General features: G+C 38.4%; 1 protein-coding gene across 1 annotated transcript; it reads right to left on the bottom strand.

Moving 5' to 3' along the window:
• Positions 1 to 3,241: 3,241 nt before the first annotated feature.
• ELP2 (elongator protein 2) lies at positions 3,242 to 17,002 on the bottom strand. The gene is made up of 10 exons (XM_010281071.3): positions 16,484 to 17,002; positions 16,274 to 16,361; positions 15,549 to 15,634; positions 14,812 to 14,965; positions 14,250 to 14,410; positions 13,489 to 14,166; positions 9,713 to 10,034; positions 5,093 to 5,310; positions 4,157 to 4,334; positions 3,242 to 3,837 (listed from the first exon to the last, which is right to left on the bottom strand). Exons 1-10 carry the CDS (start codon positions 16,619 to 16,621, stop codon positions 3,341 to 3,343), a joined length of 2,520 nt encoding a protein of 839 aa, XP_010279373.1. The 5' UTR covers positions 16,622 to 17,002; the 3' UTR covers positions 3,242 to 3,340.
• Positions 17,003 to 18,622: the final 1,620 nt, after the last annotated feature.

Raw genomic sequence — 18,622 nt, 5'->3', positions numbered from 1 at the left:
TATTTCTCATTTGCTCTTTTTTTCCGGCTTTGATAGATTTCTTTCCACCAAAAACCAATTAAAATGAAAAGCCAGAAAAGATACAGTTCTCAGTTCTGATATTGTGTTCACAATGAATTTTGCCTGTTAATCAGCACTCAGGAGCTTTCTGAAGATGGATTCTTTGAAAATGGGACACATGCATGGAGGAGAGTTGCGAAGGCCCAGATCCCCAACACACATCCACCAAGCTTCTGTTACTGAGTGCATTTGAGCCGCAGAAAAAGAAAAGTTCTGTACTGATGATATCTCAGTGGTCAGCACCACAACTCTGTTTCTTCGTTAACCATCAAATTTCATTACATCACCCTGTTACTAATTCTGAGATGATGAAAAGGAGGTGCTCACATGTTAACACCCGTATGTGAGCCCCTCTGTGAACCCACATTGAACCAAAAGGGGCTCACAGAGTTGTTATAATGGGAGAGAGCTGTGCAATGTTATTGCCACTCTCTTTCTTACTTAACCCTTTTTCTCTTTCTGTTTTTCCATCTCTCTCCGCTCCTTTTCTGTATTGTATGATGTATGTACCTGTCGGTGAAAGAGGGCCAGTCTTTGCATTATTTTTTCTTTTTCTTCAAACTGAGAAGTGAGAATGGCATATTATCGTTTATGCTTTGCCTTAAGAAGAAAATTGAACTGCCAGAGAGTGACTAGGCGGGAGATTTGTATTAATGAATGAATCTGTGTGATCGTTGGAAGTTTCTGCTCATTTTTGCCAGGTTCGTCTTAATTGGAAATCAACCAAAAAAAAAAATTATAAGGACCACCGTTCTTGGTTGAAAAAGCTTTCACGTAGGACAAGATTATTCCTTGATTATCCGTCATCAAACTCGCCCTATCTACATTATTTGAACGGTCTTTGCCGCAAGAAAAGGTTGACAGATTCTTCATCCTGAATTATGTGGTTCTGGAGCACTGTTTAGGTGTTTGTTATTGACTTGCAGCTACAGTTTCTTCCTACCCATTTTAGTTGACAGAGCCCTCTATTGTTGAATAATAAAGTCTTGATGACAACCCATTTGTACCACCCTGTTATCGGTCTCCTTAAACCACATTTGGATCAAAATCATCTTGAGTTGAAGGATCAAGTGGCCATTGGCCCTTGAGACCCAACATAAGGAATGCAAGTTATTTGACCAATGTATAACCACTACCATTAGATTGATTTCTTACAAAAGCCCAAGGCAAATCCATTCATCAAGTAGAGGTGGAGATAGAAACTCCACTACAGTGGACCGAGTGTGAGTAATGGTACATGAAAGTGCAAATTTAGCCACTTAATTGATGAGCAGCATGATTAGAGGTCCGTAGTAAATAAGCAACAAGAGATTAATCAGAGTCTAAGCATCGCCTTTTATAATAGCAGCTGAAATGCCCCAAGATTGAGCAAATCGAAGTGACTCAAGGAGTGTCATCTGCCATGGCTTCAGTAACCAAAGCTGAGTTGGGTGAAAAAGGGATTGCGCGAGCGCGTGGCACCATCAAAATTTATCTTTACAAATCCGTGGAGGTCTGGTCCAATGCCGCATAGATGGAGGTAAGGTTCAATATTTCGATACATATTGGGTCTCATCAGTGGCTTACCGATACACTCCTGCAGGGGATGTTTTGGGGTCTGATTTGGTTCAGGGGTAGACAAGTCTTAAACTGATCCCTCTGAACCAGTTTCAAAGAAAAAATATAAAAAGTAGAGCAAAAATATGCCCCTATCAACGTATGGACCTATATTGAGAAGTGGAGTTTGTAGAGATCTTGCTGATAGACATTGGTTTGCAAAATGATATGCTTGTTTTAAAATGTAAGTAGGACTCCAATTCTGATTGGTAAAAATTAGGGCATTCCTTGCTAGCCAAATATAGCAAGCTCTTAAGAGAAAACTTAGCTCTTAAAAACACTTGTCTGAATTAGGAACAATTGGGAAGAGCCAAGAGACGTTGCATCGTTTGCATGGATATAGTAATTGGTAAACCTATGATGCTGGAACGGAAAGGTACGATATCGAAATAACTTTATCTAATCGAGCCCCCCCAGCTCTTAGAAACGCTTGTCACAACCAGGAAGCATTGGGAAGAGCCAAGACATGTTGCATCATCCACATGGCCCAACGTCATAGTAATTATCAAGTAGGGTAAACCTATGATGCCAGAATGGAAAGGTATGATACCAAAACAACTTGATGAATGTCATGTGATTGGTTACTGCTTGTATGATACCAGTCAATCGATTATAAATTTTTCCCTATCAATTTATTCCCATTTCTCTTGTGCAAGGTTGTTTATGAGAAGGTACTCTCTTGTTAGACTCTTTGTTGGCTTTACAAGTTAACAAGGGCAAAGTCGTAATAGCTGTTGGATTGGCATCTATTAACTCCCTTACATACACGGGGAAATCTATAATGTGTTCCACTATTTTGCTTACAAATTGGCTTAGTTGGGCAATCAATGTTTTATTTCAACGAAGGACCAAATTTTATGGAGAAAAAGCTGGCAAACTAGCAGAGGCTTAGTTTGGAAGGACTACAAATACAAATATATAGAGTGCCAAACCTTGTATTTTGTATGTATTTGTACTCTTTCCAAACTAAGCCTTTTAAAGGGAACCTCCTCCTTCCATTCGAAGTTTCCAACTATTGAATCAATGGCTAAATCTAGATAAGAAAAGAGTCCAAATGTAAACTGTAACGAAGAATTCACACTACACTTAAGATTCTTCAATTATTCATATTTCAATCACTCGCCGAATGGTCATGGTCCAGATTTCAGAACCAAACAACTGGAATTCAAATTCGAACGTCTGGGTCGGCTATTGAATGAACTCATTGGCTCTTACTGTTAAAACTTCCACAGGACGGATTGTTAGGTGCGACTAGGAACATTTTGTTTCCAAATTTAAAAAAAAAAAAAATGCCTTACTTTGACTAGTGCAATTTGGGCTGGTAGGGTGAGTCGTCGGACCAACCAAACCTTACCTCACCTGAGCATAAGGTCACAAACACTATATTGACACTGCTAGAGTTGGTCTGAAAAGAAGAGGGATTACACAAGTAATATGTGTTTCCTAATGTATACAGATGCAATAAGTAAATTGCATCGCATCCCAAAATCACCTTTTGGGCAACTACTTTCCGATTATTTCGGCAGTGCCAACTGGCTCAGTCGCTATGGTCTCTGACTGGTTGTATGGAGACTTGGGGCAACAATTTGTATGGAATATTAACTATATTTCATGTCAATTTATCATCTTATCAAGTAAAAATAAGTGTTGTATACAACACAAGGACAATACCCAAAAAACTACTTTAGTCCACTTTTATATCAAACACCCTCACACAATTATCAGCACCACAAGAACCAAGCTGTAGGGATCCTCCATCTCCACTCTCTTCAGAGTTCCTCCATGCCAAGCACTGCACAGTGGAAACATGACACATGAATGGGTTGAACCTTACTGCAAGAGAAGCATTGAATTTTGGCAGTGCTGTACTTTCACCATCAGTTCTTCCAAAAAGGCTCCAAAGTTCGATTAGTCCACTTTCCATTCCAACTGCAAGAAACCCATGATTCATAGAACGATTGCGACCAACCCAAGATAAGGCAGTTACACTGCTGTTGAACTGTGGCAAAGCCATGAGCTGCTTCACTGAAGATCCATTCTCTACTACAGCCCAGATCTTCACAGTTTTGTCCCTTGAGCCTGTTGCAAACTCATAGCCAAATGGATTCCATGAACATGTCCATATTATTCTCTTGTGCGCCTCCTGCCTTGCAACAAGATGATATGAGACTTCATCTGCCCCTGGGGTTTCAAAACCAATGAGTCAGATGTACTATATCATGCTTAACTAAAGATAGTCTCAACAAAGGCAATAGGAATGTTCCTCTGGAGGAGGATCAAGAGAATATGAAGAGAAACCCTATAATATAATGTGCTGAAAATTCAATTCTTTTAGTTATTTCTTGCATTTATTTGAAGGCATCATTCTTGACTAGTAGTACATCTGCCTTCATGGCAACATTTAAGAAATAAAGATAAGCTATATGGAAGAAAAAAAACACTAAGATCCTACTGACAGCAAATTATTAGACAGTTCTGTAAACTAAAGAGACCAATTTACCTGTCCTTTTAATTGAAAAGACTGAGAATTGACGATCCCTTGAGACAGCTAAAAGTAAAGAGTCATCCCAACAAAACTCTATCTGTGTAACTGTTAAGCTATGAGACTGCAGGCGACCCACTGCCTTCCAGGACCCCACCTGCCATAGCCAGATTTCTGCCACCATTGCTGATTGTGCCTGCGAGATAGATGGTAATTTACAGTGACTGGATAAATTAATACAGCATAGTCCAACAATAATTGAAGAACAGTTACATGTGAAAAAAAACAAAATATGGATGTAGCCTGCCTATTTAAGTATACTATTGTTTAATTACCAGCACCCTTCAGAATGCATTTTTCTTTTAAATGCAAGAGGCAAAAAAAATTCATATACAAGGGATAAAGATAAGAATCTGATGGGAGGGAAAAGACTCGAATGCTCATAAAACCTATTGATGTGATTTCTAGCATTGAATGAACCAAATCATTAACATCAATGGATAACGTAGAGAACAGGACTGTGGATTTGTGAAATCTCCACTTAATTGAATTGAACTTTATTCTATTATGACATCCATTAGCATTAAAAATTTAGCACACAAGCAATTTGATGTGTAACCAATGAATGCTTGTGACAGCTACAAGAAGTGCATGAAAAAATATAGCAAATGGAAACAGAAGCTTAAAATTAAAATAAGTAACCAGCAACGAGAGAATACTTGATTACCAGTTCTGGTAGGAATAATTATAGAATGGTAAAACAGATAGCAATTCAGAAAAAAGTCCCCAAGGGAGTAAAGCTGAGTGAAAAATAACCTGTGTCTAGTGTTGCATAATAATCCAAATGGATTCCAATACGAGTCATCTTTCTAAGACTTGGAATGAAATGCTGTGTAATACAGCAACACAAATTAAAGAAATGGAAACAGAAGTTCTAAGAAGAAAATTGAATACCTTACATGACGAGGCAACAAGCTTCCCCTGATGATCACAGCATAGAGAATATAGCTCATTCCCATGGCCATAAAGCTTATGTGACTCTGGCCATAGTGTATGCCATGCTAGTTGCTCTTCAATAGGGGGCTCAGTCAAAACAACTGGCACTGCATCCGGAATTGTTTCCAGAGTGTCTAAAGCATCATTGCTGTTTCTGTCTGAGACCTTGTTTGCAGCTACATAGACAAGTAACCCGTTTAGTCATACTTGATTGGTTAGCATATAATGCCTACAGAGAGTTGCACAGAATTTGGATCTTGCATCAAAGGGTAGCAGAAGTGATGTCCTATCAAATGCCAATGATACCAAATCCCAAAAAAAAAAAAAGAATGACGATGCTTCTCTTTTAATATAAAAAGAGAATCCAGGAACAGACATTCCAGAAATGCATAAGTTTGTACTTGATGGCAACAACTCATGTTTGATAATATCATATCCCACATACTAATGGAAAAAATCAAACTTAGGCACTCTATATTTTCTTTAGAAGTTTTAGAATACATCAGTAAGGTGTGAATTAACTGATCATACAAGAAGCGTTTGGAGAAAGAGTCTTTTCTATTTTTCTTCAAAAAGTAGATGGCATTTTTCATCTGATGTATAAATTTGTAGGGTTCATTTTAATTTAAATTACTTTTTTTAGAGAGGAAAAGTGGGGAACACAAAGTCACAAACTCCAATAATCACTAAAGCAAATAAAATAAAAGGAATTATTAGACAACAAAAACTCGCTGGACCCTAAACCATGACCTTCATTGGCAAGCCAATCAGCTGCAAAGTTTGCTTCCCTGTACAAGTGGGCATACAGGACATTCAACTTCCACTTGCTGCAAATCAAATAATATTCATTAATGATGCTTTTAATACTCCAAGGAGGGGTATCCCAACCCTTCAGACAGTCGATTACATGCTTTGAGCCACCTTCAATTATAACATTAACGTTGGTAAACAACTTTGCCATAGCATAGGCTTCAAAAGCTGCCCAAGCTTCTGCTACATTAATGAAGAAAAAGCCAACAGATTTACTACAAATTTTGAGGATGTGCCCTGATTCATCCCTAGCTATACATCCAATGGCTGAGGACCCATCAAATTTCTTTGAAGCATCAAAGTTTATTTTGATATATGCGGTCCTCGGGGTTTCCCATCTTACCCAAATTCTTTTTTTAAGAGGAGTAACCCCAGGTTTACCCTCATTTAACACTTTAAACTCTAAAGCCTCCTCTCTAGCCTTATCAGAGACAAGGGAGGCAGACATATGTTTTTAAACAGCTTAAAATTTCTATTTTTCCACAATCTCCACAGGACAAAGGCCATCAGCTCTCTCAAATTTCTTTCTGTCCTCTATCATTTTGGATTCTTACTCACCAGTCTAAAATTGAGTTATCCACATTTGAGGGGGCCAAATTTGAATTTTCCAAAACTCTCCAGATTTGCCTAGCATAATCACAGTTAAAGAATATGTGAGTACTATCCTCCCTCTCCCCCCAAACCACACAATCTTCATCAATGTTTAGACCCCTTCGCCTCAGGAAGCTATAGAGGAAATTGGATTTAGAAAAAGAAGGAACAAAAAACACTTTATTTTTGGGGGGCAATTAATAGTCCATACTTTCTTAGTTCAGTAATACTGGGTGTGGTGTTGGAATTGGCCAAAGCTTAGACTGAATATGCTAACTTAATAGAGAATTCCCCTTCAGATTCAATCTCCAAATCAATTTATCATCCCTACCATTCTAGGGAATCATCATTGGCCTTATTTTCTTCCACAGATTATTCCAATTCTGGCTTTTCTTCGATCTTTGGCTTTAACAGAGGGTTATAAGACTGAAAGTTTGAATCTTTTTAGCTATTATCCCATAATTTAACAATGGATGTGGCACTAAACAGAACAAATGGAAAAACAGGGTTCATGTAGCCGACCCCATATAGTTAGAATAAGGCTTAGATGATGATAATGATGATCCCATGCCTTCCCTATCTTCTTTTTTTTTTTCGAAGCAGGTAAAGTATTGAATTGTATTAAAGTAAGTAGCAGCCCATGTACAATGAGAGCCTGTACAATGGGAATATACAGAGTGTCAACAGAAGAAGGGCCCAGCTTGCAAAAAAGAGTAAAGTTGGACACCCATGAATGCCCTTTGTACACTTAACCAAGAACACAAAAAGCCTATATCCTTGTTTTTTACTGAAACTACACCAGAAAAAGAGTTGTAAAAAATTCAACTGTTCCTTTCCTTCCAGAGGGCCAAAAATGTCAGAAGGGAAAGTCCTCCAAAGCAATTTACCCTTGTTGTTCAAACCCTTAAGAGACCATCCTTGCAAGAGCTGAAGGGCCAAATCAGGTAGGCAAGAATGGACTCCAAAGCAGGAGAAAGCCAAATCCCACAGCTGGAAGGAGAATCTGCAGTAAATGAACAGATGGTTGGAGGATTCAGGAACTGCATTGCATAGAGGGCAAAGGATGTTTGGTAGGGGAATCCCCTTTCTGAGCAGCCGATCAGTGGTAAGATATTTACCCAACACAGCAGTCCAAACCAGAAAGGAAACCTTAGAAGGGGCATGCGAATTCCAGATCAAGGCCCATGGGAAGTCAGTACCCTCACATGGAAGCAAGTTAATGTAGAATGACCGAGGGGATCCATATCAAGTATTAATAAAGGATATTGATCTTTTGAGACTCATAGCTCCTTGTTCATCCTTCTGCAAAACACCCTTTTCAATTGTTCATTCTTCTTGGTTTTTTCAATTAAAGCAATTTGCCCAATCCTACTCTAAGAATTAGGGCCTCTTGCCAGGTCATAACACATGAAAATAAACACTTGTGAGATGCCTACAAAGAATGAAAACACTTCTCTGTAAGGATACTGGAGAGTTTACATCACTTTTAAAACTTAAAAGATGATACAAGAGAAAGGGGGAGGGATAAGCTCTCTTAACCCTCCCCAACAAATTACACAAGCTTACAACAATTCCCAAAACAAGTTCCCCCTTCCCACCCCTTGTTTAGCAAGTACATCAGCAAAGGAGTTAACACTTCTCCTTACCCACTGAAATCTCACTTCCATATTCTGGGTCTACCATTTAAACCTTCTTTTTTTTTCATTTACATAATGCCAGAACCCAATTTCCTCTTTTTGTAGCCAATTAATCACCAACTTAGAATCACTTTCAACGATCAATCTTCTAATGTTTAGCTCTTTTCCCCTTTGAACTCCTTCCAATACAGCCATAATCTCAGTTCTAAGTGAGTCGTCTGTACCAATTGGTCCTGAGAATAATTGAACAACTTTTCCTTCATCTCTGAAAACACCTCCAATACCTAAACGACCCAGGTTGCCTTCATTAGTCCCATCAAAGTTCAGCTTAATGAAACCTTCATCTGGTAGGGGATCAAAGAGGCCTGATTTCAGCCTTAGAAGGAACAGAGTCAGCCACTTCCTTCCAATTGCTAGGTAGAGCATCTGTAGAAATATCCTCGAAAATTTCCAAGCATTTCACCCACTGCACCACTTCGATAGTAATGATTTCAGAGTTTACATCACTATTTTGTTATTTGTTTCTTATGTCTCTAGAATAAGAAACAAATAACAATACATCACTATTTTGTTATTTGTTCCTTGTGCCTCCAGAATATGAAACCACACTTTTTTTTTTTTTTTTTTTGGGGGGGGGGGGATCGGAGTATATAGGCTTGAGTTATAAAGCCAAACTGTTGGATAGATTCCCACTCCGCATGGTGGGATCTCTCCAATGCTGAAGTAGCTGCCATTTCTAATTTCTTATTCAATTTTTTAGATCAAAATGTAGTTTTCAGATGTGATGCATCCAGATAATATTCCAGAAAAACAAGTGATAAACAACGATAAACCAGAACAATGGAAGGCACAAGACTGCATCACTAAGGCCACTCAAATAGCAACTGAAATGCCCATGATACAAATTCTGCTACTGTAACAATTACAGTCTCATACAGCCAAGGCTACTCTAACATATATCCCTTTAGTGCAGATATGCCCATAAATGGGTTAATTTTTTCTTGTGTTACACTATTTATCTTCAAACGTTTCAGATATGAGAATAAATGGGAAGTAACAATGAATCAACCATCAAGCTAAGACTCAACCAGATGGAAACAAAAACAAATTTAGTCTGACTTTAGCAGTTTGGTTTATATAGGTCAAAGAAAATGTGTGATCTGATTATTCAGGTCAAAGCAAGAAGTGCAAATTTGTATGTGACCATTTATGTGTTTCTGTGTGTGTGTGTGTTAGAAGAAAATAAAAACAGTAATAAAAGTTATGATTAATCAAGGAAAATATAGCAGAAAATAGAAGAAGTTCAAAGCAAAAGAGAAGAGAAGAAAGTGGAAGAAAAGGGAGATGGAGAAGAGAGAAATGTAACTCTCCCCAGTCCCCTAATCGATCTTTTAAGAATATGAAATTACACAAATACCCTTAACAGGGCAGCAGCATAGTGAAAATAAAGATAAGCAGTTAACAGAGGCCCACACAAGTAAGGCCCATCATCTCTACAGTCAGTGTTTGTGTATGTGTGAGAGAGAGAGAGAAAGAGTACCATGGACATATATAGGTTTCTGTGACAATCCAAGAGCAGACATATTTGCACCCAAAATTTGAATATCCCCTTGAAGATCTTCAGGAAAACTAGATATCTCCAAAGTGGCATGATTAAGTGTTTTCAAGAATGACAAAGGAGCTTCAAAAACTCTGGCAACTTTTTCATCTGCTCCACTGACAAAACGGTGATTCCCTTTTCCTTGAATGATTGCTATACAATTAATATCATGACCATGAACTTGAGGACGAGCAATTTCATGCCAATAAAATCTGTCTCCCAGGCCTACTTCATTTCTCCATGGAGCAAAAATACGAGCGGTCTGCAATATTCTAAAATTTCAATATTAGTATGCCGTCATTCAGTGAATTCAACCTAAATATACATGTAAATGATTCCATATTATCCAATTGTAGAATGTGAGACATTTTATCCATCTAATTTGAAAAGTACTAAAAACAGACTTAAATAAGTTTTCACAATAAATAAGGTGTTTCTTTCATATGCCTATGTGAGTGAAGACACACCCTAAAACTATATATGATGGAATAAGAAATTAAGAATCAAATGAATTCCCATTATGTTTTAATTGCAGACTAGAATTAGAAAAGAGGAAAACACCTTCATAGACATTGTAAAGGTTTTGATAAGACCATAAGTGTTAAAATATAATAATTTAACGACCATACTTTAGCAAGAGAGATTTGAGGAGTTTCATAACTTGAGAGACAACAGGACTAGCTGCATTATAATAATTTTTTATCAGTAAACTGCATCATAATAATTTGATGATAATGGTGCTCAAGCAGGCCTCTCATGGAGTTAATTCCTACTCTTTTCCTGGCAGCTAGGGACAGAAATGCTTTGATTGCTGATTGCTTTCAGATTGATAACAACCAAGTAGTGCAGAATCCAGTCTTCAGAAGAAATTTAAGTAACTGGGAAGTGGATGACCTGATGGAGCTTCTCACTGCCATCCATAAGGTCAAGCTGGTGGTGGATCAAGAGGAAAAGAGGGTTTGGAAGCCTGAAGCATCTGGGGTCTTCTTGGTGAAGTCTTTCTACAAATATTTCCTTGGCCATTCAGTATGTGTGCTACCTAGTTCAAAGATTTGGCTTCCTCAAATACCCTCAAAGGTGGTTTTGATGATCTGGTCAGCAGTTACAGATAAGTGTTTGACTGAGAATAGTTTAAATAGAAGACATGTTCAGGTAGGATCATTAAACTGTGGTCCCTGCCAGTCAGAGGTGGAAACTGCTGACCACCTTGTTGCTTCCCTCATGCCTTGTGGTCAAAATTTTGGAGCTCATTTTGTGAGGGAGGCAATGAGGAAGGAGTGGTAAACCTAAAGTTGCTATTGGATAACTTTGTGGGGTGACAGGTCTAAGGATAAATTGGACCAAAACTGGCATTATAGGGGTTAATCTGGAGGAAGGGGAACTCCATAGATTCGCTGAGATTTTGGGGTGTGAGATTAGAAGTTGCCAATTAGCTACTTGGATTTACCTTTAGGAGGAAACCTTAGATCAGAAGGGTTCTGGAAGTCAGTCATTGAAAGATTTTTTAGGAAGCTAGCTCTATGGAAGAGGAATTGTATTTCTCTAGGTGGAAGGATAACCTTGATTAAAGCCACTTTGGCGAACCTCCCTATCTACTTCCTTTCAACCTTTAGAATACCCTGTAGAGCAGCAAGGAGCTTAGAGAAATACATGAGAGATTTCCTATGGGACCCAGGAGAGGAGAGGAGAGGAAGTTTCACCTGATTAATTGGGAACAAATTAGAAAGCCCAAGGATCAAGGGGATTTGGGAATAGGAAACCTTTCACTTAGGAACTCAGCTCTGTTAGGAAAGTGGATGTGGAGATTCCCTTTTGAGAGCAACAGACTGTGGCACAAAGTCATTGAGAGTATTCATGGTTTGGAGGGACCGATGGAAATGATTGGGATGCAAAAGTTGCCCCTCATGTTTCTTCAACTTCTCCTTGGAAAGCAATTTATGAAATCTACCCTACCTTCCTTAATTCCATTCAACTTTATGTGGGATGGGGCAATAAAGTTCATTTTTGAGAAGACCTTTGGGTGGGAGAAAGCCCACTTAAAGATCTTTTTCCTTACCTCTATACTTTGTCAAATCTTAAAGGGGAAACTGTATGTAATTTGGGAACTCCTGGTCCAAATGGGGTCAATTGGAATCTGGGTTTCAGAAGGGGCCTCGGGGAAAATGAATGTGACTCTTTAGTTCAGTTGTTGGATCTAATAGGACAAGTTCACTTGGACCCATCCTTGGAAGATTCCAGAATTTGGAAAGGCTCTTCAAATAGCCTATTCTCTTGCTCTTCCTTTTTTAGTGTTCTTGCTTCGCCTAGCATCCCAGTTGGGGATTTCCCTATGAAAGAAATTTGGAGTAAGCCTATCCCCCCAAAAATTCAAGCTTTCTATTGGGAAATTTTCCTTGGCAAGGTAAATACTTGTGATATGCTGCAAAGAAGAAGGCCTTTTGCTTGCCTTTCTCCTCATATGTGCTCCCTTTGTAAGGAAAGTGGTGAGTCCCTGGTACATCTGTTATTATCTTGTTCCTTTGTGCATTACGTTTGAGAATTTTTTTGTACTCTCTTTGATTGTTGGTGGGCTTCCCCTCAAGGTGTGGTAGGACTTTTCAACTAGACCTGTTCATGGGCCGAGCTCGGGCTTGCCTTTTGTTAAAATTCTAATTGTCCCAGCCCGAAGCCCAAGCCCGAGACAGTGTAAAGTTAGGACTGAAGCCCGACCCGTGAACAGGTCTATTTTCAACCGAGACTTCCTAAGCCAACCAAAGAAAAGAGGGAAGGTTATGTGGAAAGCTACAAAGGTAGCTATTTGTTGGGTGATTTGGGAAGAAAGGAATAATAGAATATTCTTGGAGAAGAGTAGAACAGTGGAGGAGGTGATAGACACCATAAAAGTTAAAGTAGCTCATTGGGTAAAATCTTTGAATATCTTCTAGAAGTAAGGATGGAATAGAAATCTCCAGAAGGCGGTAAAATTAAACTGAATTTTGATGGAGGCTCTTTGGAAATCCAGGACTGTCAGGTACCGGAGGAGTAATCAGAAATTCTAAAAGGAGAATATTAGCTTTGTTCTCTAGACTGATTGGCATTGGTAACTCTCTAAAAGTTGAGTTAATGGCATTGCTACAAGGGCCGAAGATAGCTAAGCAGCTAGGATTGAGGCATATTGAGGTTGAAGGGGACGCCAAGGGGATCATCTCTTGGGCTAAAAACAATAGAAGTACTCTGTGGACTTTCAAACAAGTTATAAGGGAAGTGGAAAAGGTTGCAAAGGAGGTAGAGGTTGAATTCAAATGGGTTAGAAGGAGTGCAAATGGGCTAGCTGATTATCTTGCCAAACAAGGGGCTTTGAGGCAACAATTGTTTTGGGCTGCAATGTAAAGTGGGACAGAAATATGTACTAGTGTGGGAGCATTAATCCCATACACAAAGCTGTAAAATTTAAATTTAACCCTAAATTCAAATAAATTTCTCTTTTGCTGATCAAAAAAAAAAAAAACGGAGCTCGTTTGGAGATCAAGGTTGCCTTCCAGCATCCCTTCATGATCTGGCTAATCAGTTGTTACCTTCCTAGTCTGCCTAAAAGAGGAAAATTAGTAAGAAAAAGATGGAATGCAACAACAGGCAGAGTCAAGGTGCACATTGCAAATTTGCAACAACTATAAACCAGAAACACCGTAAACAAAGGAAGAAAAGCAAATCCATAGAACTACAAATGAATGGGTTACCTGGTCATGACTAACTGAAAGAATGTATTCACCAGATCGGGCCCATGAAATATCTGAAACTGCTGCATAATGACCAGATGGAACTTTCTGTGGTTGCCAGTTATCATAGTCAGAACCAATATTTTTCCAGAGATGAAAAGACCCACCATATCCATGAGCCAGAATTGAATCTCCAGATGGGCTCCAATGGCCACCATAAAACCCTAGTGCACAATGACTTAGTTCCCCCACGGTAACTACATTCACCCAGATACCAGTTGTCCTTTCAGGTTGCCAAACCATCATTGTCTTGTCCATAGACGCAGATAAAATGCTAAGGGGTTGATAACAATCATTTTCCCCAGCAGCTGCACAAGAAGGGGGTTGCCACTCCACTGAATACACCCAATCTTCATGTCCAATAAGCAGAGATTCCAGAGATATCTGATAGGATGAAGAACCAGCTACAAGCAAAGGACCTTCAATATAAGACGTTAAGCCTATATGTTCTTTCCGGCATGGCACCTTGGGATCAGCTGAAGATACATTCAAAGTGATCTTCCATATTCGTATGCTTCTATCCTGAGATGAGCTTACAAGGAAAAGGCTATTCTTTTCACCATTTGTCCAAATGGGTAATGAAAAGTCCAAACTTCGGATCCAATCAGTATGACCTTTCAATTCACATGCATGAACAAACTGGAAAAAGAGAACTATGTCAACTGACTGATAACAAATACAAATATATAAGGAGAAACAAAGGCACAGATGTGTTTACAAACCTTCCCTATCCTCTCCCCACAGTAAAGATGAACCTTGCTATCTAGACCCCCCATTGCTAAGACTATATGCCCACTACTCCCTGGCAATTCTGCTAATGAAAGCGCAACCATAGGTTTCGTGCCCACAGAAAGAGCTTGTAGGCATGACAATTTACAATCACCTACAATAACCACATGAGCATTTAACAAAAATAAGATCTAGTTGTTTCTAATGCAACAATGGCATTAAGTACCCTGATTTCTTCTGAACCTATAGTGGATAAATTGCAAGTATTAGCAACACTTTCAGACATTGAGAGGCCAATTCTATTATATGGTCAGTTCTATTATATTGTAGAGAAAAGAAAATTAAATGCATGAAAAGTGAACACAGAGTCGATGGATGTTGGTGCTGAAAATTTCAACCACATAAACAGGACAACTTCTCTTTAGCAAATAACAACATCTGTAACAACTAAAGAGTAGGGACCATGCCCATTACAACACACTCTACTGAACCTTTACTATGGACACTTTACATGATCTACAAAGCAGTGTAACATATCATTAAGTATTGCCATACCTCCAATAGTAGATGGAAAGATCATTTCCCATATATTAACAGTACCATCTGAAGAGGTAGAAGCAAATAGTGCAACATTGTGTGAAACCACAATTGCAGTGATGCATGTAACACCTTTCTTGTGCAGCTGTGGCACTTGTAATACATGTTTCCACTGTGAAAAAATAGTAAGCAGAAGCCAATTAGTTTTTTAAAAAAAAGAAAAGAAGGGGGAGAGAGAGAGGATCTGACCATGACATAGTCAGCTAGAATCCAGTAAACCACATCATCAGAAGAAACAAATTTTGAAGGTAAGTGTCAAATGCCAACTGGCTACAGCAGACAGGGGCAAACTCTCAATAAAATCTAAGTTGGTGGACAAAATTGACCATCAGAAAAAACACAACAAGGACTTAGTGAGGTGTTCTCCAGTAGGAATTAAATAGATACCCACGTAGAAAAGAATCCATCTGGAGCTACAATTCTTAGCTGCTAACTTGACAGAATATTCAGTTCTGAGCATCAAAATAAATGAATTATCCTTTGGAGTTATCTTATAATGATGGATGTTAGCCTGATGAAAGACCTCAGACTATGGTAACTTTAAGAGAATGCAGTATAAGAAGCCCAAGATTAGGCTAGCACAATATGAAATTTATCAATTTGTATGCTTATTTGAGGAATAAGTGTGATACTTATGTCCTCTATGCAAGAGCTTACAAAGTTCAATTGTGGAAGAACTCCAAGCAAGTAAGTACCTTTCTGTCCTTAAGAGAGAATTCCCATAAAATGATGACACCATCAGTGTCTCCCGAAAGCAGAAAATGTTGTTCTAGATGTTGCACTGTGGAGAAAAATGAGATCTATTAGTTCAGAATCCAATTTCATTTAACTAGAATGACTGACACAAACGACCTCAAAAGTAGAAAATGCATTAAATTAGAAAGAGTAGGATAGAACCCAGTTCCTCTCATATCTTAGGATATACTCCTATAATTATCAAGTTAAGCAGAGAGAGGGAAATATAGATTGTCAACCTGTCATCATTTTCTGACCAGGCAAGTAATTTGCAAATTTCCTATCACGATGATGTATCAGAATTTATCTGTAAAAGTTCTTCAGTAGATTGATTGTGGTTAAGCAAGGATGGTGAACTGGGAACATCCCATTATTCAAGAATGATGAACACCCTTAATCATTAGACAAAAAGAATATATTTTTAAAACAAAAGTAACTTATCATTGTAAACAGAGGTATTTCTTGTCTTCTCACTGGGAATGTGCCGGTTTATAAAAAATAGGATGTGCCTAATCAACACCATTAAGCGTTCTTTCTCCAGTACACTGGTTGAGTTCATCAAGATATCGTGCATCAGTTTCTTTTTCGGTAGTGAACTTAAACTTGTTCCATTGAATGTTGTTGAACTTGCAAGACTGAAACTAAATAATAGCATACGTTCAAACAGGAACAGGAAAGATTATACCTTTAAATGCATCCTTACTACTTGGAAGCCATTGAGTACAGTTCACAACAGCCTTGTGCCCAGGAAGAGTAGTCAAAATTTGGGCAGTCTGTAGAAAATAATAAAGAAAAATGCTGACTCTTCAATCCAACATAAACAAACCCAACCTTAAGTAAACGCATAAGAATCTGACAGTGAGGTATAATTGAGAAGTAAAAGAAAACTTGGAACCTTGGGGGAGAAAATAGCGACTGCGTTTTGAGCACCAAAGGAGACTAAATCACAGGCGCCCCAGGAGACGTTGTTGACGATTCTATTGCACCCAGCTCCTATGAACACCGTCTCCACTTCAACGCCATCCGAAGACATTGTCGTTTCATCAACTTCAGTGTGTGTGAGAGAGAGAGAAAGAATATCTTTTTTCAGCTTATACCAAAACAAATGGCTTGCAACTGCGGCGTCATCAATTAAACTAGTGATAGTAGAGAGGGAAAAGGATAGCAGAGACGATCGGCTACGCTTGGGCGTCGCTGCTCAGTAGCCGGTTTGGCGGCAGTCACCCTAAAGACGAAACCGTGGAGCATCCATCAATTTCCGATTCAGAAAGTGTTTGGATGCAGGGTTATCTTTTCCCCTTAAGCCTATAGACAAAAGCCCTGAACCGAACTGAGACCGTGTTTTGTATGCAGGTTTTCATTTTCTCATCAAATACCGATTCAGTAAGTGTTTGGTTGTAGAGAAAAGTGGGATGAGAAAAGATTAGATGAGGAAGTAAATTTATTTTCCCTTTTTGGCATAGCATCATGTTTAGTTGTTGAGATCAAATATCCAATAAAATTTGTTTTTCGGTGTTTGATTGTTGAGAAAATTTTGCAATATGCTTGGTTCTTGAGATCAAATATCCCATAAACCTAATGTTTATGGGATGGCATGGCATAAACGAAACTTGTCACATGGTAGACAAGGTAAGGATGCAAATAGATCGGATCAAATTCGAATCAGGGTATATTTGAATTCGTTCTAACATTGTTCATGGCGAATCTAACCCAATCCCAAGATCCGATCGGATTTGATAGGCCTCAATCTGAATTCGAATCCTATCGGTAAGTCGAATCTTCAAATCTAATCCGATATGACTTGTTTTCTTTTAAATTTAATAAATTATTAATAAAAAAAATAAAATATCAATTTAAATAAAGAAAAAAACAAAAATATAAGTATATTTTAATTATTTTCATCACATATATACATGTTTTTTATAAAAAAATAGATAAATAATATAACAAATTTATAAAAATGCAATATAAATAATAGTTTTATAATTAAATAACATATATTTGTATTATATATATATATAAACATATAACATATATCGGATCGGATAGGGGTGACCTGAATCTAATCTAATTTATGTTTGGATCCTATTACCCGATTCGATCTGATTCGAAGATCCAAATAGGGGTGGTTCGAATTCGACCAAATAGGATTAGATCAGATCATGATCATGATCCCATCCATTTGCACCCCTACCATGTGGCATGCTAACATGACGAAATTTATAAAAAAATGTGAAAATTGTAAATATGGCCTAATTATAGTATTAAGTTAAGGGCAACTTTCTTAAACTACCCTTAAGGTTTAGGAAATTGATTAACTATATCCTACTATTTTAGTATTGTCTTAAAATACCCTTACCATTTCTAATAATTGTCCCACAATTCCCTTCCTATTAAGTCTCCCTCATAAGCCGTTTACACATGACTTCACATGTTTGATTTAATTTTAAATTAAATCCAAAATATCCTTTTAGGCAAAGATCACCATCTTCTCTACTCAAATCAGTGGTGGCCATCATCCTCTCTCTCTTTCCCTATACTCCCAATGATATGGAAACACTCATCTAGTTCCGCTCCCAGGCCGATGCACACAACCACCTCCGAGCCAATTAGACCACTTGCGACATGGCAACACTTGTATTCACAAACCAAAGCGCACTAAGACGGGGATCTCGTTCACTTCCCCTGTTTCATTTCTTTGTGTATTCTGGTTACATATAACAGAGGTGTCCAAGGAGATGAACGTGTTTGTGTATGTAACAAGGAGTGAACGTGTTTGTATCCGTAAGTTTTCAAGCTGGAAGATATACGACGGTAAGAGTATCCCAAAGCCTCCTGTAGCTCTAGAGAGAACCGACTTTGTCAGCCTCTAGGTCCAACAAAATCCCACAAGCTTAGCCTCCAGCTTTGGCTCCAACTCTCGTTGATCACCGGACCACAAGAAGCCCTCCACCTCCGGCCACTCTCAACTCTCAAAAAGTGTTGTTTTTCGGCTATCAATTTATTGGACGAAGAAGCTCTCTTCTCCAGTTCC

The sequence above is a fragment of the Nelumbo nucifera genome, chromosome 4, assembly GCF_055504915.1.
Source record: "Nelumbo nucifera cultivar China Antique chromosome 4, China Antique-T2T, whole genome shotgun sequence".
Taxonomy (NCBI): domain Eukaryota; kingdom Viridiplantae; phylum Streptophyta; class Magnoliopsida; order Proteales; family Nelumbonaceae; genus Nelumbo; species Nelumbo nucifera.
The sequence above is the reverse complement of the archived record's forward strand: the minus strand, read 5'-3'. Positions and strand labels throughout refer to the sequence as shown.